The sequence below is a fragment of the Orbicella faveolata genome, unplaced genomic scaffold (genome assembly GCF_042242905.1).
Source record: "Orbicella faveolata isolate gen_17 unplaced genomic scaffold, um_ofav_v1 contig_12, whole genome shotgun sequence".
Lineage (NCBI taxonomy): Eukaryota > Metazoa > Cnidaria > Anthozoa > Scleractinia > Merulinidae > Orbicella > Orbicella faveolata.
In genome coordinates, this window is record NW_028301539.1 from 16,666,447 (window position 1) to 16,693,031 (window position 26,585).

The 26,585-nt window shown below is 39.0% G+C and overlaps 1 protein-coding gene across 1 annotated transcript in view; it reads left to right on the top strand.

The window, feature by feature from the left end:
- Positions 1-19,188, top strand: part of LOC110060125 (uncharacterized) — a 72,045-nt gene extending 52,857 nt beyond the window's left edge. Inside the window, exons 15-24 of the mRNA XM_089280506.1 lie at positions 3,118-3,189; positions 3,504-3,575; positions 4,432-4,503; positions 5,291-5,362; positions 6,098-6,178; positions 7,609-7,677; positions 8,737-8,948; positions 11,745-11,870; positions 14,650-16,212; positions 18,501-19,188. Of these exons, the coding sequence (XP_089136632.1) occupies positions 3,118-3,189; positions 3,504-3,575; positions 4,432-4,503; positions 5,291-5,362; positions 6,098-6,178; positions 7,609-7,677; positions 8,737-8,948; positions 11,745-11,870; positions 14,650-16,212; positions 18,501-18,979 (2,818 nt within the window). The 3' untranslated portion in view covers positions 18,980-19,188. The remainder of the gene's footprint in view (positions 1-3,117; positions 3,190-3,503; positions 3,576-4,431; positions 4,504-5,290; positions 5,363-6,097; positions 6,179-7,608; positions 7,678-8,736; positions 8,949-11,744; positions 11,871-14,649; positions 16,213-18,500) is intronic.
- The last annotated feature ends 7,397 nt before the right edge of the window (positions 19,189-26,585 follow it).

The following is a 26,585-nucleotide window of genomic DNA, read 5'->3' on the forward strand; positions in this document are numbered from 1 at the left end:
TTACGGAGCCTTACGTATTAGGATAGAAATTGTCATACCGCTACCCCCTAAAATGGGATGACAGCATTGCGTGACGAACAAACAAGAAACCGCTGCAACAAAGGATTCAAGCAGCAATAGATCAAACGATGATCAAACGTAATATTCTGGTGTTGTGCAAAGCAAGCAACTATCTACAAATCACTTAGCCGTTTTTGACTTAGATGCAGTGGTGATCATATGTGTCGAAAGAGGGTCATAGATTCATGGTATTCGACCATTAAATAAGTTGACAGTTGGCGATGTACATCGGACGTTGTGTAAACAAAAGCAAACTTCTGCTTTATGTGCGACGAATGGAGACAGAAACACGTCAAATCGGCTTTTGCACCTGCCTTTTACGGCAAATAAGGTTAGAACATTTCGAAATTATCAGCTCTGTGTCTATTTCAACTTAATATAGCTCAAGACATGTGGCGCGTGCTAAAATATATGTCTAACCCGTAAATTGAAATTTGACGACGGATGGTCAAATATCTGCATTTTTAACGTACTTTGAAAAGTTCTCGCGTCGCTCACAATCATTTGCCCAAAGAAATTTTTACAGCAATCTGTAGACCATCCTTCTGCGATTCAACCACCAGAAGCTTAATCCATTTGAAGGTTTCGCACATGGTGAAAATCAATTATTTTTACGAAGTACTTTTAAGTGAATGAAATACATGTCTTCGAAATTTAATTATTTTGCAGCCAACAAAAACCGCAACATTCCCGAAAATCAACCCAGTACACAATTAAACATTGCACCAAAATATTTGAGTATTTTAAAGACGGAAGAATGATGTGGTTTTGCATGCGAGGCTCTCAAACTTGTTTAATAAAATGGTGCGTCAAATGACGATTTTAACGGAATTTGGTAATTTGCATATTCCTTTGAAATAAAAGGATATTTTGCCAAAAAACTATCCAGTAGTTTTTGTCATGCCCTAGGCTATCTACCATAGGAAAATGAGCGAAATCGAATTTTCGACCCTTGCCGCGAAATTAAGAATTTGTCTGATTTTTACTGGCAGGCACTCTTAAGAATCCCAACTGGCCGGATTTGAACTCGGCGCTACCGAGAAACAAATCCAGGTAGTGGTAAGAGCGGGACTCGAACCCGGGACCGCTGGACTGCGAGTCCGACACACTTACCACTCGGCCACACTGCCTCCTCCGTTGAGTAGAGTGTCGAGTGTCGTTACAACACTTCGCGATTGGCTTAAAACACTCACGCAGCTTTTTCATCCAATCAGAAGAAAAACCAAAGCCATTTAGCCCCAATTGTTACTCGTTCACACACATTTTCCCGGTTGATGGTTGATGTCAGTTATATGTATTTACTTGATTGGTTTATTGAATTATCTGTCTTTTGTGATTGGCTAAGTTGATTACATTTGTTTTGGTTTTAGGACACTCAATTGAAAGCTGTCCTAACGTGTTTATATATTTATTTATTTATTTATTTATTTATTTATTTATTTATTTATTTATTTATTATATCCTAGGCAGGCCCTGGGATCCTCAAAAGTTAGTTGAAAATAAAAGCCAAAAGCAATTTAGGTTTATTGAGTGTCCCATTGTTAGAAGGGTCGTTAATAGCAAAGACGGTTGAATACTACATGTACCAGATGCATACTAATTTCATGGCTAATAAAGTCGCACCCAGGTCCAGCTGGGCTACTGTAACACAGCTTATTCTGGTTTGCTTTTTTTAAACGGCAAGGTTTACTTATGACAGCTTTATACTTTCTACCTGCCGTTCTGTTTAAAGGATACTATTCAACAAAATTCCATATAACGCGCGCTCTGATTGACTGAAACAGAGTGCTTTATCAGAGAGCAGATGCACGGTAAGCTGAATTTCAAATTTTGCTTCGGAATTTTGACAAATTTGACCCATATCAAACGTTTCCTGTCACTCAGGCAAACGCAATAGAAACGAGCTATTTGTCTGCGGTAAACATAGCTACCTTCAGGCCATTGTTAATAACAGAGCAACAGAAGTGTTGAAACTGTACTAAAAAAAGAAGTTTTGCTAGAGTCCGACAAAACGGTAAGCTTAATCACATAGCAAAATAAATAAATTCTCAACCTAGCAAATGCTTCGATAAAAGACATTATCTTTGTTATGAAAGAAACAATTATACATTAGAAGTAAAACGACAAAAAACACCACGCACGCTGTCTGTGTTTATGATGAGAAGCTTTATTTTTGTAAAAATCCTCAAACAACACTTACATGGAATGTAGTAACGTTCGTTCGCTAACGAGCGATCTCCGGTGATCTCAGCGAAGTGAAACTCAATATTTACAACGTTCACCCGACGAGTGATCAGTTGAAAGCTTGCTGTGATATTCTCTCCTGTAATCAGAGTAGAACCAGCGTGAGCAGTTTAGTCTTTCTAACTTTGACACTAGTTTGGGAATCTTGCTGCAAAACGTAAATAACTGTAGCTCCTTTCAAATACATCTCAGCATTTCGTATTTTCATCCGCAAGCTTTGAGCTCCTTTTCTCGTAATTTTCAATAGAAAAGGGCACGTGTTCATGAGCCATAATGCTGCCGGATTCCTCTGGACAATAAATTTTGACATCCTTCAGTTAAAATCAAACTAAAAAGCGAACTTTCAAGCGATCGTACTTTTCTCCAAAGCCACTCGAAGAGTCTAGCGGAAGACCAGGTTGTGATTGATAGCCGTTGTCTCGTTAGCCAATCAAATTATATGAGAAAATCTAACAAGGATTGTGATTGGCTTATTTTAGCGTGCTTTATCAGAGAACATATTCACGCTGACGTCGGTTTTCGTCGTTTGGAAAATAAAATTTGATTGAAAATATTAGCTGAATGAAAATTAATGGGTTCTTTATAAAACTAATAAAGAAGCGTCAACTGTGCTCTGTTCTGTTGAAAAGCACTTGGGAAGCGGGAGAGCACTCAAGAAGTGAAGAAACACTCCACTACGTAGTCTCGCGTTTCCCCCTACACTTCTTTCGTGGTCAGAACAGAGCACACTCGAGACTTCTTTATATGCTAAATATTGTTATTATTATTATTATTATTTTATTTTTATTTATTTGTTTTCTTCTATTTTGGCAGATTTGTGCATTCCAACAATATTCAGAACTTATCCGTGGATGTATTTTCCGGTCTTCGGATTTTGCGTATTTTGTACGTTTGATGTAGTAACTTAGTAGCTATTACTGTTGTTTTGCAATCCCCAAACATTTTTTTTTTTTTAACGGTCAACGAATCTAGCTAAAAGAACATTTGTTATACGGCTATTTCCATGAGTGGGCAAGACGAACCAAACTCTGTGCTGTGATTGACTACCCAAGTGGTCAAGATGGCGCTTTCTTGCCCGCGCGGGATTACCTGCTGTGTCCCGCGAGAAAACCGTGTTCTTTCTCTATCTATTTATGGACCTCGATTCCGTCTCGGTCCATAAATGCGCCAATTACTTATATGAACGTTTTGCTCCGCAGAGATCTTTCCTTCAACAAAATCCAATCTCTGCCAAAGGATGTATTCGCTTCTTTGACCTCGTTACGACACCTGTAAGTTCTTAAAAACACGTTTTTGGCTACCGGCTGGGTCATTAGCCAACAGCTGATTACTAACAGATTTAAATTTTAAAATGTCGAAATTTCAATGTTTTATTTCGAATTTCAGCTAGTTTTCTTTTCCTCGTGTTATGCTTTATGTTTTGTCAAGAGACTCTTGGTTTTGTTTGCTTTAATTTGTTTTGTGTCCATTGGCAGATTAGTGGGCCCTATAGCTATGGGTTTAGCTAAATGGGCCATCCTGCCATAGTTTTCCTGTTTGTTGTTGTTTTATGTTCTTTTTTCACTTAGTAACCTGCCTTAGAAAGCCATCTAGCTACCCATTTACCTAACTGCCTTCTTGCCTTCTTACCTTCTTACCTTTTTATCTTTCTTCTTGACGGACTGACGGACGGACGGACTGACGGACTGACGGACTGACGGACTGACGGACTGACGGACTGACGGACTGACGGACGGACTGACTGACGGACTGACGGACGGACGGACGGACTGACGGACTGACGGACTGACGGACGGACTGACTGACTGACGGACGGACGGACGGACTGACGGACGGACTGACGGATGGACGGACGGACGGACGGACTGACGGACTGACGGACGGACGGACGGACTGACGGACGGACGGACTGACGGGCGGGCGGACGGACGGACGGATTGACTGACTGTCGGACTGGCGGACTGGCAGGCTGGTGGACTTGCCGGCTGACGGGCTGATGGGCTGATTGGCTGACGGACTGAAAAACAGACTCATTTATTTCAAGTGACTGAGTTACTCAATTACTTATGCACTCATTTACTTAATACTACATGGATTAAAACACTTCTTCTATCACATTATTGTTAGATTTCTGCATAATAACAGGCTGACTGTGATATCAAGCGGCACTTTTACCAAATTTAGCCAACTGAGATATCTGTAAGTTCTTCGATTTGAGTAGTGCAGTCAAGCTGCACAAAAATACCAAACGTATGTGTCCATCGATAGTTTTCGCACTGTCGCCTGAAGCTTAGTTGAGTGATAGTAGACACAATTTGACTGCACGCGGTTCATAGTAATGAGAGTCCTCGAGCGAACAAGAAGTGTGACACGGATTTTTTGCGGGAACTTAATTTTGCAGATCGGCAATTTTTTTATATTTTGCGGGAACTAATTTTTGCAATTGTTGAAGACTGTTTCTTCTGGGTATTAATTATTTCCGTTTTCAGGAAGTCATGAGGCAGAGATGTAAAGCACTGTAATCAGTGTCTCTTAATCACAACTACATCTTGCGTTAGTGCTGTCGATAGTTCCTTCAGGTGATCCTCTTCTGTAAACATTTTAGCAGCTACACCTGTAGTGTACCAAGGGCAATTTCATCGTTTTCCTTCTTAATGGAAGAGGCGTTTTGAATTTAAACGCATTTAAAATAAATGGCATCAACGAAATTGTACATGTGATGTTTGTATGTATAATTTTGCATGTGGAATACAGTTTTTGGGAAAACATTTTTGGGAGAACTTTTTTCTGGAACTTTTTTTTACGGATCGTGTGAAAACTCGCAAATTGCAAAAGTTAGAGCCCGCAAGAAATTTCGTGCCACCCTGTAAGTGCGGAAGTAATCTTGTCGAATAGCTCGATCCTTATCAACATTTGGCTGACAGATTGGGGTCGTCTTTCTGTTGCTTCTTGTGCTGATGATATTACTTTTGTCCTACATACCAAGGATGATTTCCGATAATCCTATAACAGCAATGGAACCAAATGCAATCAGAATTCTACATACAACGATTGACATGTAAGTTTTACTTATAACGTCACAAGTCTGCTGATGGCTCCTTGGGATTTGACATTGTGTCGCCAGTTTAATTGGCAGACTGTACCGCTGTTTTACCAGCAGACAGAATAGGTACAACTGACGGCCTAAATGGAACACGAACGTGTCTGGCTAAATTAAGGCAGAAATTTATAGGCTGCGTGTAGGCTTTCTAATAACAGCAAACACCATAGAAGAAGGCCAGGGTAAGAAGAACACTGTGAAAAACGATACTACAAGAAAATGCCATTACCTGTAAATGGGGTAACATATTAAAATCCAGCTTGATAGTGAGGCTCAGAGGAAACAAACAAAAGAAATGAATAACATGGTCATTCAATTTCCGTTGTTTGTGTCCTGCAAGCCTCAATGCCAAGCTGAATTTTAATATATCGAAAACGGTCCATTCATGGGATAATCGTGAATATAGAATTTTAGAGAGATTGCGTTGACTAAACTAACAGCCAACTCGCTTATGAGATGGAGTGTTCGAGATTACACCAACCCAATGCGCGACCATGCCTCCGCATTCTTTGGGAACTTGTTTTAATCAGGGAGGCAAAAAAAAAATGGAAATACAGTCGAAAAAATAAATTTAAAAAAAATCGTCTTCCAGTGTTTGGACAGAAGCAATTAAACCAATTGAGTATCACGCGTTGGTTTAAAAAGCCTTTTGATATTCGTGTAATACTTTAATTACTTTTCTTCTTATTACAGATTCATGCTACGAACGAAGTTGAAACGATTCTCCTTTGAGTCGCTTAGTAGACCGAGCAGTAAAGTTCTAAATTCAATCCTGTAACGTATATAGTTTTTATGAACATGGACGCATAGGTCACCCATAAACACATAAATTAACATTTCCACCTTTGTATCCCAAGCTACACATATCCTCTCTTTGTTTTTTTGTAATGTTTAGCTCAAGCCAATCTCGTTCCCAGAGCCCACGTGTCTTTTGGTCAGCGCCAAGACACGGAGCTCTGGAATAATCAATTTCCAGACTCCAAGATTTTAGGAGTTCCGGTTTCACGGCGCATGCGTGCCTTGGTTTACCACACGGCAATCTCGTTCCCAGAGCCCGCGTGTCTTTTGGTCAGCGCCAACCAAAAGACACGTGGGCTCTGGGAACGAGATTGAGCTTAAGCGGGTCGCGGGTTAGAGGGTAATAAGAAGGATCTCTAATTTGACTCTCCACTCTAGGGTATCATGATTTCTCTAATAAAATTTTTCCCCGGCAGAGCCACCGAGGGTTTCAATTTACATTGAACAGAGTGGTAGTTAGTGCATCTTTCGGATAAATGAGCTTTGCAACAGAAACCATTTCGCATCAGTGAATGTTTCTGCTTTGCTCCCTCACTATGTAAATAAAGATTACTTTATGGTTAGTGAGTGCGCGCAATTTATCTCGATAAATGTATGTGGTCAGGGCTGACTGAGAACAATAATGAGGAGCCCGTAGCAATACCCTTGGTTCGTTACGAGGACGTCTAATTTGCCCAACTACCAATGAGAAGTCGTACTTGTGGACAGTAGACAATTACATCGATTACCTGTTGACCCACAGCATGCACACAAATAGAACGTGGCCGATATCCCACAATCTTGACCTCACGCTTGGTCGATAACCCAGCTGTGCCACAAATTGTAATTTGTAATTGACTCGTGGACATTCTCTCAAATCATTTAAACTGTGACACTTAAAAGAATATGAGCTGACAGCTCATCCTTTGGAAACGGTGTTGCCATCTTCTTATGCGTTTTGAATTATTTCATCATGAGAGAAGATACAATGACAAGGTCGCAAAGCACCAATGTCTCCTGCTTACTTTTGTATATCAAACTCCCATATGAGATCTACTTAGCCGAAAATTTACGTCTTTGAATTCCCCAGGTACGTACAACTCTTATTACAGCAGGCAAAACCCTGGCAATAAAAGAAATAAAATAAAATAATGAAAAACAAAACAAAACAAAAAAACTGGCCTATACTGTTCAGTTTACCTCGGTAAACTTTCCTGGAGTAACACTACGTGAAATACCCACGTTCCCCAAAGGAACCTTGTAATGAACTAGGTAAACAGGGCAAGTGAATTCAAACCACGGCTAATACCACACCTGTGATCAGACACAAGTACAACGCTAACTGCGAAAAGATTGATTCAAACTGTACCTTGAATTCTTCCTTTTAATGTATTTGATTGTTTTTTTTATTTTTTCATTATTTTTAGGTTAATTGGAAATCGAACGCTTAGATCTCTGGAATATTCCAGCGCTCACTTTTTCAGCAGGATATACATGTTAGTAGCTTCATACAAAAAATCTATACCAAATAAGTGTCATTCTCTCCCATGAAACCAGGATTTCGAGGGCGAGTCCTTTGTTTAGTGCCGGGACCCACTAACAGGGGCCACAGGGAGTCGGCGTGGCCAAGTGGTTTAGGGCGTCTGGATTTAATATTCTGTTCCGTCATCCGTAAGCGTTTTTGCGATCATCTTCATGTCTTGCCGTGCTGCAGCCTCTTCTGCTTTTTCAGCCAGGTTTTTGATGTAGCCTTTCTTATCCCTCTCTCTTGGCCATCCTTTCCACTTATTTTAGGGGTCGTTCACTCTCTCTGCTTTCTTTGGGTTTACATTTTCCATCTGTTTTCTTTCTTTTATCTTGTCCCATGTCCACTGCTGCATCCATTCTTCTTTCTTCCTTCATCTGAATCCCCCGGTGGATCATCTTGGCTGCTTTTCTCACTGTCCGATGGAAACCGTTGAGGTCGGATTCTACCAATTCTTCCTTTTTCCATATGGACAAAGTGTCACATCTCTTGGCCTTATACAATGCTCTAACAGCACTGATTGCTCGAAGATCTTCGAAGGGATCAAAAAGGCTATATATTGCTGCGTTCTGAGATACTGATGGTCAAAACATTGAATCTTAAAGACAGCTTTGATTCCATTATGGTATATAGCGTATCGGCTCCCTTTCAGTCCTGCGAACTGGCAGAGCACAGGTTGAAAAGGTTTGATTAGAGTGGTTTCGTAACGTAAACTGCTCATCAGAGCCTTCTAGCTGCTTTTTGCCAGCTTATATCTAAAGATGTCTTTATGTCGCAAGCTTATAACTCTACTGTCGGATGTAAGCTCCACCAGTAAGATGTAGGCTCACTAAAACCCATCACAAAGTTATATAACTCTAAGACTTATATCGGGTATTTTAATGTTGTCTTAAGCAGGCTTGTAAATGGCCTGGAAATTACTTCGTTGCTAAAAGTATGTTTTCCTTCTAACATTCCTCCAAATTAGAGTAACTACAGCTAATAATGGTTATTTTTATTCCCATTGCAAAATGAAAAATTTCTCTTCTAGAAATCCATTCGATTCCGAAGATGGAGCTATCTTTTTTGATCCGTCATTCGAATGGTACGTAGGCGAAAGCTTCAAGCACGGCATTTTGGGCACAGGATTCAAACAAGTACCTTACAATCACTCTTCTGACATAAAATTTCTACCATGTCCTCCGGGAACGTACTCCAATTCATCTTCTAGAGGTGTTAAAGGATGTATACAATGCCCTCCAGGTAATTCAAGATAAGCATCAAAATAATAACAGTACCTTAAGACACCCTTATACACAGTTGCCTTACTGGAGTACTTCCAGAAAATTTGGCTGGGGGTGTTCGGCTCACTTCCCTAACTTTACCCTATTTATGACCAAAATCTGCGTTTTTTGCTACCCTATTTAAGACCTGACCAAAAATTCGATGGCCTATTTATGACCGTTGCGGCTGACACAGTTGCCCTAAACATGAATTATGAGGGGCTTTTGTTGACGGTCTTATTGATGATGATGAAAACGTAGCTTCTTCTAAGAAACATACCCAATTCAAGACTAGAGTGCTAAAACCATACCCAATTTATAACCAAAATGGCCGAAATCGATACCCAATTTATGAACAAAACGGCTGAAAAACCCTACCCTTTGGGGCCGCACATACCTATATAGCCCATATAAGGGAGTGAAAACTCCACGTTTTAATCTTGATCTTTGCCTCAGAGTTCACAGCGTCATACAATTATCTAAACCTTAATATGCATTTCTACGCATCACGTCTCAATCTACGTTCGCTTCGAAATTCTCTGAACTTTCTTACGAAACTTTCTTCGCGAACTTCGCGAATTAACTTTCATGCTAACTCTCAGAAGTTGAAAGTACTCATTAAAAGAAAAATATCACGTGCACGCGAAACTTGTTGCATGCAGGCAAATTCTATTGATTTTCTATTCGATTAATGTTCACTTGACTTGGCAATTATTCGAATTTACGTGCTAGCAGGCGTTCTTTAAATATTTACGGTCGACACACATACAAAAGACACGACAGGGAGTACCTCCGGGTTACAACCAATCAGCTTTGTATGCCGTCGCCCTCTACTTGACTGTATTTTAAAACTATTTCAGTATTATAGATCAGACTTGGCTCTTGCTTATGCTGAGTTGACTAGAGTGTTGCCTTGGAAGCTAACACTAGCTATGACATGACAAGAGATGCAGTCGTCGTGGCCACCTATTAAGCGGCCATCTTTTATTAAGCGACCAGTTAACAAAGTCAAAGTCTATTGTCTTTATCCCTATTTAAATGGACACCCAAAATTTAATATACGTAACTTTGTTTTAGCTTGTTTTGGAAAAGGCGATGGTATATAAGAGTCCGAAATAGAAAGTGACGAGTGATAAAAACATTCAAACACAGGTTTTTCATTACTGACTTGAAAGGGCGCAGTGTTTACTAAGAAATTATCCCGATGGTGAAAACTATTCAAGGCACGCCAACCTCTATTAAGAGGCCAACACTGATTAACCGGTCAACGTCCATTTTGCCGCGGGTGGTCGGTTGATGGGGGTTCGACTGAATCTGAATATTCCATTGGTAATCTTGTTCACCCCCCCTCCTCCCCCCTCCCCCCCCCCCCCGAGGTGGGTACTCCCTTATACAGACAACATAGGTATCTGCGGCCCCAAAGGGTATGGGTTTTCAGCGGTTTTGGTCATAATTAGGGTTTCGATTTTGGCAATTTTGGCCATAAATAAGTTATACTAGTAGTTTTTGCACTCTAGTCTTGAACTTGCTATGTTTGTTACAAGAACCTACTTTTTCATCATTATCGATAAGGCCATCAACAAAAGCCCTTAATAAATTATGTTGAGGGCAACTGTGCCAGCGGCGACGGTCATAAATAAGGTATCAAATTTTTTGTCAGGTAATAAATAGGGTAGGGAAAATCGCAGATTTTGGTCATAAAAAAGGGACGGGTCTTGGCAAGCGGGCCGCATTTCCCCATCCAATTTCTCTGGCAGTACCCAACCCGCCCTCCCCCTCCCCCCCCCCCCCCTCCCTCCTCGGAGGAAATTAACCTCATCAGTTACGTTACAATTAAAATGTCATTGCGAGCGCTTTACCTAAAAGTAAAGTTAAACTATGCTAAAACGTTTATTAAAGTGGTTTGCTTATCATTTTTATGTTTTATTAAAAGATTATGTCAAACCTTCGTGGGGTTACGTTTGCAGGAAAAAGAAATCAAAATTAATTATTTGATAGAACATCATCAAGAAAAGTAAATATCAAAACCAATGAAATGCAGAGTTTTTTATTCCAATAAAAGAAGAGGGTGTATCAGCTACTGTTTTCCTTGCAAAGCTAATCAAGCTTGGACCAAACGAAAAAAATATTGTCACTCTTAGGACGCAGGCAGTTGGCGCCTGCTGTTCGAATCGTCTATGTTGTTTTTTACATTCCAATGCTTGTTGGAAATCACGCCCACAGGAGCAAGGAGATTATGGCTGACTAACTCTCGGTTTCTGGGGATAATCTCTTCTACTTATTGTTAACGACGGAGGTCTTCACATTTAATCGGTCGTCAAGTCATCGTGTTGGCATTAGTGTAGGAAGATGAAGTCAAAAAACCAAACAAATTGCACCTGAGTTTTCAGCAAATGAAAAACTTGGCCAAAGAGTTCCATTCAAATAAGAAGTTTAGCCAAAACAGCTTACCACAGGTCGACTTTGACAAGTAATACTCGTTCGTTCTCTCTTTCAGTGTCAAGAGCCATCATAACCATTAGATGATCTAAAGTTCAGTCGACTGAAGAGTTAATCGTGCTCTTTAGCAAATCACGTTACAACAGAATTAATTCTTTTGAATTTAATGCATCCCTGAGAAAGTGTACCTGTGAAAAGGATGGAGCGATATTCTCTAAGCAAATAATTTTGAAGTGTAAAACTACATTGGAGATTTTGAACCATCTATCTACAGCTGTTGTTGTTCTCTTTTCTTGAACTTGAACTGACATGCGTTCGTCTCTTTTTTCATAATTAGGGGGATTTTACTCTGACGATGTAAGTTACGTAGCCGAAACCTGCAAGAAATGTCCAAATGGTTCCTTTGTTGCATATGATGAAGCACCTGGAACTGAACCACAAGATTGCAAGTCTTGTCCACTAGGTATAACGTAATAATGTGCACAATCACGCTTTCGCAGAGAGATTTGAAAACTATTATCTCAGCTCGAGGGTTATTTATTCTTCAAGTTAATATTTCTTGCTTTACTTCAACATAGCGTTAATGCTGGCCGTCCGATTTCATTTGCTCTGCAGCGAAATGCTGCCCATCGATCGCGCCTTATCGTGCAAATTGTCACGCTTCCGTGACGTATCATGAAAAGTGAGGTGAGTCGAACCATTCGTCCTTCCATACGACAGATAAAAAGGACAAAGGAGTATACAACGGACATCTATGTAACGAATTTCTCCGTATAACGAACGATATTCTACAGCCTGGCCAAAGTTGCAGTAAAATGTATGGAACACAACCTCGATATAACGAAATCTTAGTTATAACGAAAACAATCTAGAAGCCCAAACGTGTAATATATACCGGTGTAACGACGATATTTCAAGACTTGACACAAAAATACAGGGGCAGTCCTCATTGAAATATATATATTTTTTTAATTAAGCGCCTTGATTAACAGTTCTAGCAGAACATTACAGCGGTTTTCTGTTGTTTACCGGTAAGTTGTGTTACGCTGTTCGTGCATTATGACATTTGAGAAGACAGGGGCAAAAGAAAGGGAGTTTCTGTGCTCCCTCTCGAAAAAAAAAGGACGCATTTTAACGAATGACAAATCATGGGGCAATCTTCATTCGACGAATTTCATGATTGAGCGTCTTGATAAGTAATTGCAGTAGCCTAAAGTAAAGTATTTTTCTGTTGTTCAAGTTTTCATGATCATTTGTTACGCTGTTCATTAACCTGTTCGTTGTGATATTTGACAAGTCAGTTACGATTAATTGTTAAAATTAAAGACCTGTTTAGTATTCGAGTGCCTTAGCCATGCACAGATCTTGACAGTGTACTGTAGCTTCAAATGGACATTAAAGCGCAAATGTTATTTACAGTAATCGTTTAGATCCTGAAATGCTGTGAAGAGGAACGTAACACTATTAAAAAAGGACAATTATTAATTATACCTCGATGCAACGAACGTCTTTTAAATTGTTTTCCCGCAAATTAGGTACATCGAGGTTTTTCGATACAATGAACCAATTTGCCCAGTCCCTTGGCACTTCGTTAAATCGAGGTTTCACTGTACTTCTTTTTCAGCCGAATACGAGGTTATTGAAAAGCCAGGTCATAAACGGTTGAGCGAGGAGATATGTAAATACCGGCTGTGCTCGTACAACAACCAAACTGTAATCGACACATTTCTTGACCCAGCAGTACCTAGGCCATTTGCTTTTGACGAAATTGATTAACCTTTTTTTTTCATTTCCCAGATATAATACAAAATTCAACTTGTATTTTATGTCCAAATAAAGCCAAAATGTTGTTTTCCGTCTTTCGCTGCTTCAGTTCTTTCCTTAGTTAATAGTATGTAGTGTAATCTGACATTCATTGCATGAATATTTTCTATAGATCTTTCCACATAATGATTAGTCTAGGATCGTTTAGGAGGAGAGCGAATAAAACCACGACGGATTGATTCAGTAGTGAAGGGGGCAGAGTAAAACCCAATTATTGTATTTTTTTGCCTGCTCCGTCGTTGCTGCTCTCGTGTCACTGGCTTTTTATTAAGAAATAATTGAAAGAAAACGGCTGCCGAGAGACCATGGATACATGTATTAACGTGATATCTTAATTGTTGATATTGAAATATTCTAAACACCATTAGATCAAGTGCAAACCCTTTCTGGCACACTGTATGACATTTGCACATTGCGGCACACTTAATCACGTAATCAGGCTCTGCAGGTCCGGAATCTCCAGTCGGCAGTGCGCAAATGCTAGACACACTTCAGGCTTCAGACGTTATTAGAGGACGGTTATGGTTCTAAAGATATTTTACATTAAGGTCCTCGCGAGACTAAAAAGTCAGTGTGTAAAAGAAATGTTCCATAGCAAACCCGTTAAACAATTAATCATAAAAATTACAATTTCCTCGATTGTGATTGGTTTAAAAAAAACTCCTATTTTCCACTAATTCACTTGCCAAGTTGTTATCGGACGGTTTGTTATTGGACAGTTTGTTATTGAACAGTTTGTTATTGGGCAGTTTATTATTGGGCAGTTTGTTATTGGACAATTTGTTATCGGACAGTACAATAAGCCAATTGCATTCAAAGTTGTAGTTTAAATCAACCAATCACATTCAAAGTTGATGTTACGAGCGTGCGTGCGTGCGTGCGTGCGTGATTTTGTTATTATTCTTATGAAAACAGATCGAATTGGACTCCACTCAGTCCTATTACCATTACTTATTGAAACGGTAACAGTTCCCTCTAAAACGAAAACAAACTGAACAGTTGTCGATAACTAATTCATTGTTCAGATTATTAGTGAACGGTTTCAGCGTCAAAACATGCTCTGTGACATGTGCAGCGATTGCAAGATGCCAAGATACCAATAAAGTTGTCTATAACTTAGCCCTCTATCATGTCGAAGACCCCATTGAGTACTATTGGTTGTCAACTTCTTTCGTGGACTCTTTCGTAGACTATAGCACCCGCTAACATGCTTAAAATGTAATCGTTTCAAATGATGAATACTTCGAGGCTAGTATTGGTGATTCGCGACGTCATACTCAACACACTGAATAACCTCAAAGCGCATTTAAACCGTATTTCAAATACCTACTATTCCGAAAGAGCGTAAACCTGTTACCAACCTTATATGGGATGAGATGTCCTACTTATATTACATACCCATTTTAACTCTTCCACAGGAACAGAGACTGACTTCTTCGCTGGTTACCGTGCTTGTGAATGCTTGGTGGGATTTTATCGCTTACACATGTTTGAGAAATGCTACAAATGTGGACAAGGTGGATTGGAATGCAAAGATGACTATGCCACGTTGAAATCTGGTTATTGGTGGGAATGGCGAAATGAGGCACATAAACATCGCTACAGGAATTTTATTAAAAATATGTTAGCGTCTTCACCAGCTCTGGATTCTTTTAGCGTGCAATTCCCGTATGCTATACCAACACCTTATAAGTGTCCATTCGAAGACGCCTGCAAAGGTGGTTTAGATTCCCCTTGTAAAAACGGGTACGAAGGACCTCTTTGCGGAGTATGCAGCTCCGGATACTACAAACAATTACAAAACTGTGCACAGTGTCCATCCAAGAAGTGGATGGCTGGACAGTTGTCTTTGGTTGCAGTCATTTTATTGATAGTCCTGGTAGTTTTGGTGTGGATGAGCAAACGAAAAGTTAAGAAGGTGCAGGGACTTAATCAAATCGACCTATTTCTTTCCAAACTTAAGATCGTTATCGGCTTTTACCAAGTCACAAACGGTTTACTGGAAACGTTCTCGTACATAAAATGGCCTGATTCCTTGGAGGTCATTGCCAAGTACTCAGGAATACTGCAGCTAAATGTGCTTCAGATAGCACCCTTTCAATGCCTTTACCGTGGATTACAAATAGATGCATTTGGGAGCCTGTTTGTCTTGGTAGCAATAAATGCTGGAGTCATTGGCTTTTGTGGCATTGTTTACCAAGTCCGCAAAGTGATCATCTTACGGAGCCGAAGCTTAGACGAGAATGAAAAGTCAAGACGGCTCTCGGAAACAAAGGAACTTGTCTACAGAAATTTGTTTTTCTTCTTGTACGTTGCCTACCTGAGCACGTGTTCTAAGACAGCTACTGTCCTACCATTTGCCTGCCGAAAAATTTGCCGAGACGACAACGAAGAACAGTGTTTCAAGTATCTGAAGGGAGACTACAGCATACAGTGTCAAGGGCCAAAGTACCACCAGTCTCTTATCCTGGCGTACATCTCTAGTGCCTATATCGTGGCCCTGCCTACCGCCTCATTTATTATCCTTTGGAGAAACCATAGGCTGCACTTAGTGGACAGCGTTACCCAGACACCTCGAGAACATGACCGTCATGTGGCATTAATTACAGGATTGCGTTTTCTTTTCGAAAACTATAAACGTCGTTCGTGGTATTGGGAACTAGTTGAAATGTCTCGTAAAGTAATCCTTACTTCTGTCCTGATTCTGGTGGGAGAAGAGAGCAGATCCTACATTGGCTTAACACTAGTCATCGCTGGAATGTATGGAATGCTGTTCTCTTGGATCCGTCCCATGCAAGACGCATTCGAAAACAGGATGATGTTTACGTCTCTTGCCGTTACCCTTTTAAACCTCGCTATTGGCAGCGTCAGTAGAATTCCTTCAGAGAATGTACCTGGTTTGGTCGACTCATACATCGACGCAGTCGTCTTTAAGATCTTGGTATTTGGAGCAAACACTCTGGTGATAGGCTTACTTGTTGGTGAGAAAAACTACTCTTTAAAGCATGGTATTTAAATTTATAGCCAATTAGGCACTAGCTGGACTTTCTGTGAGGATATACCTACGGCACCACCCAATGTTTTCACTCGCAAATCGAAAAGTTGTTCGATTATGAAAGGCTAAAAATGTACCCTATGCTTGTGCCTGTGGCTGTGCCCATGACAAGGCGTCTGCGAGATGTTCTTTCGAAACGTAACCAGTATTTGGCAGTGGCCCGTAATCAAAATAATTTGCATTGAAATAGCGATGAGCTAAATCCATGGCCAACAAACTAACAGATATTTTTCTTTGTTCGCATTGCTAGCTGTTGGTAAATAATTCAGGTTGTGGAGGGTACATGAAGCCAGTTCTTACTCAACCTTGTCTGCATGCAACTGAAGTGGAAGCAGTTTTTTTTTCTTTATCAGCGCAAAAGTTATACGTCTGTCACTTCAAACATATTTGTTCATGGGTGGTAACATTTTTCGTTCTATACCTTCTACCCCTTCATTTATACCAAAATACATGATTAGGAGACTCTGTGGAAACTTTGTGAAATGATTTTGTTTCGTATGGGCGGGGGATAGGATAGAAAGAAATGTTGTATTAGGACTCCTTTGATGAAATACACTTTGGTGTCCTATATGTCTTTCTTTATATTAAAGTTTCCGCATAACGTGCGCTCTGATTGGCTGAAACAGCGTGCTTTATCAGAGAACAGAGCACGGGTTGATGACGGTAATTTGGCTTCCAAAATTTTGCTTCGGAATTTTGACAAATTTGACCCAAATTAAACATCCCGTGACTCAGACAAACGCAGTGGAAGCGAGCCATTTTTCTGCAGTAAATATGGCTCACAGAGACCATTGTTAGCAATAGTAGTGTTAAAACTATACTGAAATAACAAGTTTTGCTAGATTCCCGCCGACAAAACATGTACAGCTGTAGCGAAATAAACAAATTCTCAACCTCAACAGTGCTTCGATAAAGACATTATATTTGTTACGAAGGCAGAAATTATACTAAGAAGTAAAACAAAGACAGAAAACAACAATTGACCTGTCTCTGTTTATGATGACAAGCTTTATTTTTGTAAATTTACAGTTACTACGATTATCAGTTGAGTAAGGCGGACGAAAGTTTGGTCACCAAGTTTTAACGTAAAAATCGTGTTGTTGTCACGAGCAACTGGCTCCGTATCCATTGGCAACTTGTCGGCCTTTGACGTCAATTGACAGCAAAGCGCGCGAAATTGTAGGCGATGCGACAGGCGACCAACGGCTGTTGATATTGTTACCAACGGAAACGAGGTAAGTTGCCCGTGACAACAACACGATTTTACGTTAAAACTTGGTGACCAAACTTTCGTCCCGCCTTACTCAACTGATAATCGTAGTAAAAATGTTCATTTGCTCAAACAACACTTACATGCAGTGTAGTAACGCTCGTTCTCCGGTCATCTCAGCGAAGTAGACCGACGAGTGGTCAGTGCAAAACTTGCTCTGATGTTCTCTTCTGCGCTCGGAGTAGAACCAGTGGGAGCCGTTAAGTCTTTCTAACTTTTACGCTAGTTCGGTCAATCTTGCTGCATGCGGCTACAAGCCGTAAATAACTGTAGTTCCTTTCAAATTCAACTCGGCATTTCGCATTTTCATCCACAAGCTTTGAGCTTCGCGTTTCGTAATTTCCAGTGGAAAAGTGCTCGTTTTCATGGGTCACAATACGGCCGGATTCCTCTGGACTATAAAGCTTCACTTGCCTTTAAATCCGTATTTAAAAATTAACTTAAAAGCGAACTTCGAATGCATCGTTCTTCTCTCGAAAGCCGCTCAAGCTACTCGAAACTGAAAGCTTAGCTGAAGTCCAGTTTGTGATTGACAGCTGTCGCTTCGTTAGCCAATCAAATTATTTGAACAATTCTAACAAGGATTGTGATTGGCTTATTTTAGCGTGCTTTATCAGAGAACAGTGCACGGCTGACGCCACTTTTGCTCGTTTGGAAAATAAAATTTGGTTTGAAAATTCAGCCGAATGCATGGGGAAATTATTTGATTCTTTATCATAAAACAAATAAAGAAGCCTCGACTGTGCTCTGTTCTGTTGTAAAGCACTTAGGAAGCGGTAGAGCACTCAAGAAGTAGGGAAAAACACTCGACTACGTCTCGTGTTTTCCCCTACACTTCTTTCGTGCTCTACCGCTTCCTGCGTGCTTTACAACAGAACAAAGCACAGTCGAGGCTTCTTTATTTATTAAAAAGAGAATTCTTTCTTTCCTCTTTTTTTTTACAGTTCAGTACGGAATGTTTTTGTATGGTTATCTCAAGGAATGGCGTAAAAATCCCCATTGGTCTCTTTCTTGTTGTCTTGCATTGCTTCTTCCTCTCAACGATTTGCAAGGAGAAATAAGTGGTTTGGTTGGGTCTGGTGCAAACGTGCTCGATAACCAGCTGCAAACGGGGCAAACAGAAGATACCACTATTTTCGCCGCCGTTAAAGACAGCGGAGCTATTGATGTGAGCCTTGAGGAAGGTCGGCAAGATGACGAGAGCAAAATGGAGGATCAGCACGAAAAGTGTTCAGAAGCCGAGCCCGGCAAAACAAAATTTCATAAAGGGTCACAGACGGACCTATTTGTGCTTTCAACAACTCAGAACCTAGTAGGTGTACATGGTCATATGCATAAAAAAACAAAAAAAAAAACAAAAGCAAAAACAACAACAACAACAACAACAACAAAACAAACCAAAAAGCAAGAAAAGTCTCTGTAAGCACAATATACAGGAACTACTGAGATACTGCATGAAATCAGCTTAAGAATTCCCAGAATTCCCAGAACTTCAGTGGTTCAAAAATAACAGTAGACTAACATAGACCGTGAATTTTTTTCTAATGGTCTACTTCAAATATGCATCTGGCCTAACTTGGTGTGAGCAGCAGGGTAATGGCTATAATAACTGCCCTAAAATAGAGAAATAAATTGACAGCCCAAATAAAATGATAGGCAAGCGTAATGACTTTTAGCTAAGATTAACCGTCTATTTTAGATATTCAACAACGGGACGCTTAAGAGGTCAAATTGACGATCCCCACCTAAAAAACACTTGTTATGCGTGAGTTATTTCCACAGGAAAAAAAATATATATTCCTTTCCTTGCAGGGATCGTTACACCTGTCCAGCTTAGGAGAAGAAGAGGAACATGAAAAGAAGATGTGACTGTTCTTGATCACAGAAGCTCGTATAGCCGACAGAATTAGGAAACGAGACTTAACAAAGGCTGTATAAGAGAAGTTTGGTTGGTTAGATTGAGAATTAAATTGCTGTTCATGTTTGCAGCAGTTGATCACATTAACTTTAATTACCTGTCAGAAAAAAAAAACCATGTAACATGCTCGATGTGTTAAGTCCTTGATTAAAATTAATGAGCGTAAAAGAAAAATTAGCCAAAAGATATATTCGTCGTGTCCCGTCTATGAACGGGAAAAGATACTAATAAAAAGCATATTTAGTGGTTTATTAGCATGTCAACAGCATTGATCAATATAAGTTTGTGTACGGTTTTGATAAAAGCAAAGTTGAATGGTTAGGAGTCTAAAATCTTTAGATATCTATCGAATGTACCTAGAAATTGATTATCCTGCTAACTTCGAAGGAAGGCAAAGGCAGACACATTGACTTGAGTTTTACTAGTTGAGTATTTATCAGTTGTGCTTACCGACTAAGATACCGGTAGATGTAGACATTTCACTGTCGACATTTATTTATTAATTTAAAGCAAAGGTCACCAAGCTTCATTGATTTAAACTGAAGCAATTGTCGAGTATAGTAGGATACTCTTTGCTTGCATTACTCAGCTATTTAAAAAAAAAAATTAGACAGTTGTTTAGATCTTCTGTATACTTAAGAAGAAAGCAAATGCAATGAAGTAATCCAGCTACATGTATTTATTATATTGTAATTGTTTTAAGCCTGTGTCATGGTTAGCATTAAACCTGTTTCTTGTGTTTGATTCTTTGCTTTGTTGAACTTTTGCTTTGCAAAAATGGTTTTTTAATGTTGGAACTCAGAGAATAGTGTGCGAAAGAGTAAAATCTAAGGAAGGAGTAACCATTTTGCCTTGTCACCTTCCTAGGCTGAAAACTGAAGGCACAGATTTCAACCCATTTAACTTGAATTTTCACCTTGTTATTCTTGATGACCAACATACTAATGAGGTTTATTTTACAGTACAAATAATTATTTTCGTCATTTCTCTCGCCTAGGTAACCTTATCGTCCTATAAAACGTTAAAAAGTCCTCTAAAATTGGCTAAAAGTTGTCAGATTGAGAAAGATAAATTCATATCAACAAAGTGAAAGTTACTTCAGAAAAGTACGTTAACAGAAACAAAATACAAAAGAAATAGGAAAACTCAAGAATTCAAGAACTGTCTGTCAAAAAATTACTGCCTTGTCACATCAAGGTCCTTCATGCTCTCACAATTTCAGGAAAAGGCACTGATTTTGAAATCTATTGCTCCAATGCTTGTAAAATTGCTTTAAAATAATACGACCAAAATGTGTCTTGAAAAGCTTTTTTTGAATTTACAAGGATTCAAAGTTTTGTTGATTTCCTGTTTCTTTTACCGTTTTTCTGATTCTTTTTAGGCTCTGCCACTGCGTGGTGAACGTTCCAAAAACAAATTCTATTGCAATAGAGCTGTTTCTAAGCTTTTTGAAAAAGTATTCAGAACTGTCCGAAATTTATAGTGAGAGTGATTTAACCAAAACTCGCGCTATCGTGACCCCGTAAAAGAAAATCAAGGCACTCTTTCGCATTATTTTGATGCAAATTCATCAAAATAGTGTCTATCTGTAAATACGGAGAATCCGACGATAGGGTTGAAAATTCGAATTTTCTTTTATTTCGTCAACGAGACCCCTCCTGGTGAACTATATTCAGAAACAAACTTTAAAAGTTTTGGCCATTTCGCATTTTTGTGAAATCTAGGAAAGTTCGGAATACCAGTTGATCAGTCTAGATGACCCGGGGAATTTTTGAAAAATGGAACATCGGCCAGTACAGAAGAAAATGAGAGTTGTCTTGATTTCATACTCGTGCAATTTTTAATTTTACTTTAATCATTTTTAAGGGTAAGGGGCGGGTCGTTCAATTTTCAGCTATCCGTGGGGGCGGGTCATCCTGTTTTATAACAGAAATTGGCACGCATTTGACACAGCAAACAACAGAGGTGACTTTTTCCAGTTCCTTAGGATGAAAAGTGGCTGAAAAAGTACACTTGGCTGTTGTACAATAGACGTTGCAATTTCATGTATTATAAAATCTGTACGAAAGCTAAGAAGTCTAACGAAGTGAGAAAGAAGTCCCAGGGCGGACATTTTCAAAAGTACTGCGCTCTTTCGACGTGCTGGTCTCCAAGAACACCAAATGGACAACTTGTGTCTATATGCTATTTGTCCCCCTAGGGTAGGAGACACATGTTCATAGATCTGGGACTCACAATCTTGGGCCTGGGACTCGTAGTTTACTGGCTTTGTGAGTACCAGGGGTCAAGGATGAACAGTCTCACTGTGAGGGAGTAATTTACCTCCTTCCAGTCAACCGAAAAAGACAATAGACGGATTCGGCGAACGTGTTTACATGCTTGTTGCCAGCCAATTGAGGTCATGTGATGATTCATTTGGGAGGTTACAATTGTTCTGTTTGTACATACTGCCATGCAATCAGTTTTGTGTGACAGATTGCACAATTGTAACCTCCCAAATGAATCATCGCATGATCTGATTTGGGTGGCAACAAGGATGCAAACACGTTAGCCGAATACGTCTTTACTAAGTATTTACAGCAGAGCAGTCTACGATATCTCATAGGGAAGGGCACAGGAAGTACTTACCAGCCAAAAAAAATAAAATAGGATAAGTTGCCTTCACGTATTTAAAAAAATCAGTAGAACTTAGAAAACAACAGGTTAAAAAAATGGAGAGAAAAAAAAATTATCAAACCACTCTCCAGGTCAAATTTATTGAGAAAGAAAATATATTCTCCTTGATGTACGAGCAATTTTTTCCCGAAATCAGACCAGAAACCGAGAAAATCTGGAATTATCTTGAATTTTTTTTTCGAGATGTAAACAGAAGTATTACATTTTAGTCACCTTGGGAACCGCGATGTCGGTATTAAAGTTATGTAAATTAGTGTCAAGTTACGTGGCCCCAAAGAAACGCTGCAAAACGGAGATTTTTACAAAGTGGTTGAGCTCTATTCATCGTAAGATGACTCAAAATACGTATTTCGATAAGTAAGCGAGATTTTAAATCTAAAACTGGTGATGCGAAGACTTTTTAGTCGCATTTCACATCGCGTCAGGTTGGATCGTTTAGCTACAATTCTTGAAACGATTTTGGAAATTACTTTCTTGGATACTTACGATAGCTTCCGAGTTTTTTTTCTTCTTTTTTTCTTAAGAAACCATCTTCATGATATTTGAAATCGTCTTAAATTTGTTCCGACCGTCTTCGCCATTTCGAAGCGAAATTGCTTGCTCTTGAAAGAGTAATGTGGATCATCTTAAAGCAGGCCAATGCGTTCATATTTTATAGCTATGGTATCACTAGTGAGCCATAAGAAAAATATTCGTAAAAAAAAATGAGTTCACATTTGATTTGCCCCATTTTTGGAAGGCAGGAAGTTAATAAAATTACTCCTTTACTGGCGGATTTTGGGCTAGTGTTAGTGGATTTAAATATCATTCAGATTCATAAGAAGGACTTGCCACGGGAAGCTTCGTTTCTCCACAGACGACATCGCCTACACTATGTAGCTTTCTTCCATCCTTTGGAAACTTTCTTCTGAAATAACGCGGGGGATAAAGTGATTCACAAGAAGATAGCTGAGCAAGACGTAGAATCGAAATTTTCAGCTTTTGTGGACGCCATTTTCATGTCCACTAAGACTTATTTTGTGCAATTGTTTTGATTTTTTACCTTTATTAGGGCAACATTAGTTTTCGCTTTTGTAAATTTCTCGACTTATTTTTCTGCCAGTTTGATCGTCACTTTCATGAACTTAAATACGCGAAAACTAAGGCGCACGGAAATAAGTACGAGTAAGACACGTATTTGACAAAAGGAAAATGAGAAAGATTCACTACTTTCCTCCGACACAATCTGAACAAACAGTAACGCGAATAAATAATGCAAATGCACCATTGTGCCTCTTTGTAACTTGGATTTAGCCAAACAAGCAGAACTATACACTGTACACTGTACAAGAATTACTCCAATTTCATGGCGCAAGGAGTTTCGAAACACTTTACCACTTTCTTTTCAGGTTTAGAGAATTTGAAGATACTTTTCTTTGTACCTAACAGTACAGACAGCAGGCTATACCAACTCCAAACAGTTGTTTTATTATTAGAAAACACCAAATATATGTGAAGCTTAAATCGACCTTTTTCGGTTTTCATCACTAAAGGCTACTTGTACAACTGAAACGAATAAGGATTTGTACTCGAGTCATTTCAAAGTATCTCTACAGGTGCTACAGTACAATTCTCCCAAAACTAGTTGTTCCGTGAAAAGGGGAAACTTCTGCCCTCAGCAGCATCCAGAATAGACTTTCTTATTCTATATTGGTTTCCTTCTGTCTTTGTCCTTAATTTTCGCGAGATCCAAGGATTGTGTCAATGACATCTAGTAGCAACAAGTAGTAGAACCCTCATCTATTTTCTCTAAACGGGGTTTAATGTACGGGGAGCTGTCGTTCAGGGATATAACTGGTAAGAGTCATAATGCTTCTTTGCGATATAGGTGTGAGTGCTCAGCCATTCAGGGCTATATTCAAGACAGTCCTGTAGAATCGTTTTCAGCTTGTAATAAAAATTTTCACTTTTGTTCTCCTTGGCTTTTAAATTTTTAAACTAGAAATATCATTAATGGCTTTCAATGCTGAAAGCGCCCAGTACAAGCAAACATCAGACTTCAGTTTAGTTCTAAAATGTTACACTTTTTGTCTCTGTTTCTTAAAAAGAAGCCGGCAACTCCGGTACTCCCAAATTCAAATGATTATCATTATTGAATTTATTACTTCGTCTGTGTAATAAGCAACATGGTTATAGCCAAAGTCAAGGCCAATGAAAGAAGGAAACCCTTTTAAATTAAGACGTCCAGTTTCTAAGTCATGAAACACAACAAGGACCATTTTATAGCTTGTATGGATCACGTTTCCTAGCTAATACATAGTGATTAGAGTTGTAATAAATATTCGTCCAGCTCTGGTTATTGACGAAAGTCAAATTCAAGCTGTGTTCCATACGTTGCAAAAATACTTTTATTGTCCGTTTTTGATTTCTTAGCAGATAGATGCTGTACGTTGACCGGCTATAACTCATTAATGGCAACTATTCTTCTTTTTTCGTTTTCTTTTCTGTTCTTTGGAATAAATCTGAATAAGAAGAGAGAGAGAGAGAGCGCGCAAATTAAGGAAAGTCTTCATACAAGGTGGTTACACTTTCATTATTTCCTTTAATCTTGCACCATTAAAGACTTCCACGCTTCTCTGTGGATTCACCGTAATTCAGTCCATTCAGAGGGTTTCATTCACGCAGATAATAAATTCCACTAAGCTTACATGTAACATAACCTAGCATCTCTGAATCCCCAAACCTGCGTGGGTCATTGTTTGTATGATGTCTCCGTGTTTAAACAGTCCTTACAGTTGTTATATATCAATGGTTGTATTTCAACAAGAGGAATATGCATTTGAGAATGCAAAGACAGGTGACAGGCGAACGACTTTCGTTGGACATAATCAGAAAGCACAGGTTAGAGAACACATAATTCCTCTGTGCTGCTTAAAAAACACCTTTCGTGGCCTTTGTTCACCCGATCTTGATTATTTGTGCAGAAAATAATCTTACTTGAGGATGCTTGTGGCTGCTTGCCTGCTTAAGAGGTTTACATAACGCGAGTTCCCTGCATATCACGGAAATGCAAAACATTAGAATTCATAGCAACTTGATATAGTCCCTTCCGAAACCTCCAATGTTTGTGCAACGTTATTTGTACACCGTTTCCATGTTGAAAGATGCTGGTACTGGGTGAACATGTTCTTCGGCAATGTGATCCACATCTGAAAATAAAACGTTTTAGAAGATTCTCAGTTTTCGTTGAATACAGTCTGAACAGACGTGTAAGCAAATATCTGTAGATACACTATTGTGATTGTTGACAATCGTGCTTTGAATCAAACAAAGAGAACGTAATTTGAACTTTCCATCGATCTTTCTTTGCTGATTCAGTCAAGGGTAAAACTGGATAGAAACGTAAACACTGACACTTTTAAATGATCTTCAGTTACAGAAACATAGAATTTTCAGATAGCATTCTCTCCGGCTGAAGTACATACACAGGATCTAATGTTTCGGCCAACCGTTAGATAAGGAACTGTCTGACTCATTTTAATACGGTGTCAGCAGCAGTTGTATCTTGCTTAAAAAAGAAAAAGTTCGACCATGTTTTTCTCTGTGGTTGTTGTCTTCCTGCTTCTTGTCTCCTGCAGAGCTGCTAGCGATCTTGATCCCGATAATGAAGGAGAGGACGAGATGGAGGTTGCTGTGGTAAGTTTCAGCTCCAAATAAAGATACTTTGGTAACAACATCAAGTACGTAAGCAAAGTATATTTTTTTTGCTACGTTGTTAGTGGAGCAAAGTCAAATTTCAGCTATTATTTTCATTTTTGTAGTTAAACGCTGATACTATGAACAATTTTTTTTTTGTTAAATAAGACCTTGCTGAGTTATTTTTGAGAATGGTGCTTATACTGATAAAGATTTCCTCATTAAATCTGTGTTGTTTGTCATTAATTACGAGCGCAATCAATTCACATTATTCGGAAATGAGTAAATGAGTCATTTTCTTAGATTTTAACTTCAATTCTTTTTTCATTTACGCAGCTATTCATGTCGTTGAAAGGCATTTAAAAAAAGGAGACAGTTCGAAGTATATTCAGAAACACGATTGGAAGCTTTAGTTTGGGAAATCTAGAAATCTTTTTTTTTTTTTTTTTTTTTTTTTCAGAAAACAGCTCAAAGAAAATAGCAAACGACGTGACGTCGTGATTTTCTTCTTTTCGCTAACCGGTAACTTCTCAATAACAAAATAACGGAAAGCTATTATCACTTTCAATGTGTAACATCATATAAGTGTTTCTCTTGAATCTACCTAAGTCGAGTTACATTTTGCTCAAACAATACACGCAATAAAATAATTGCATTTCCTAAACAATAGATATACATATTTGATGTAAACTGAATGGCCTGAACTAAGAAGAAACACGTATCTTAAACAAGGTCAAAAAGATGTAATCCGGCAAAAATT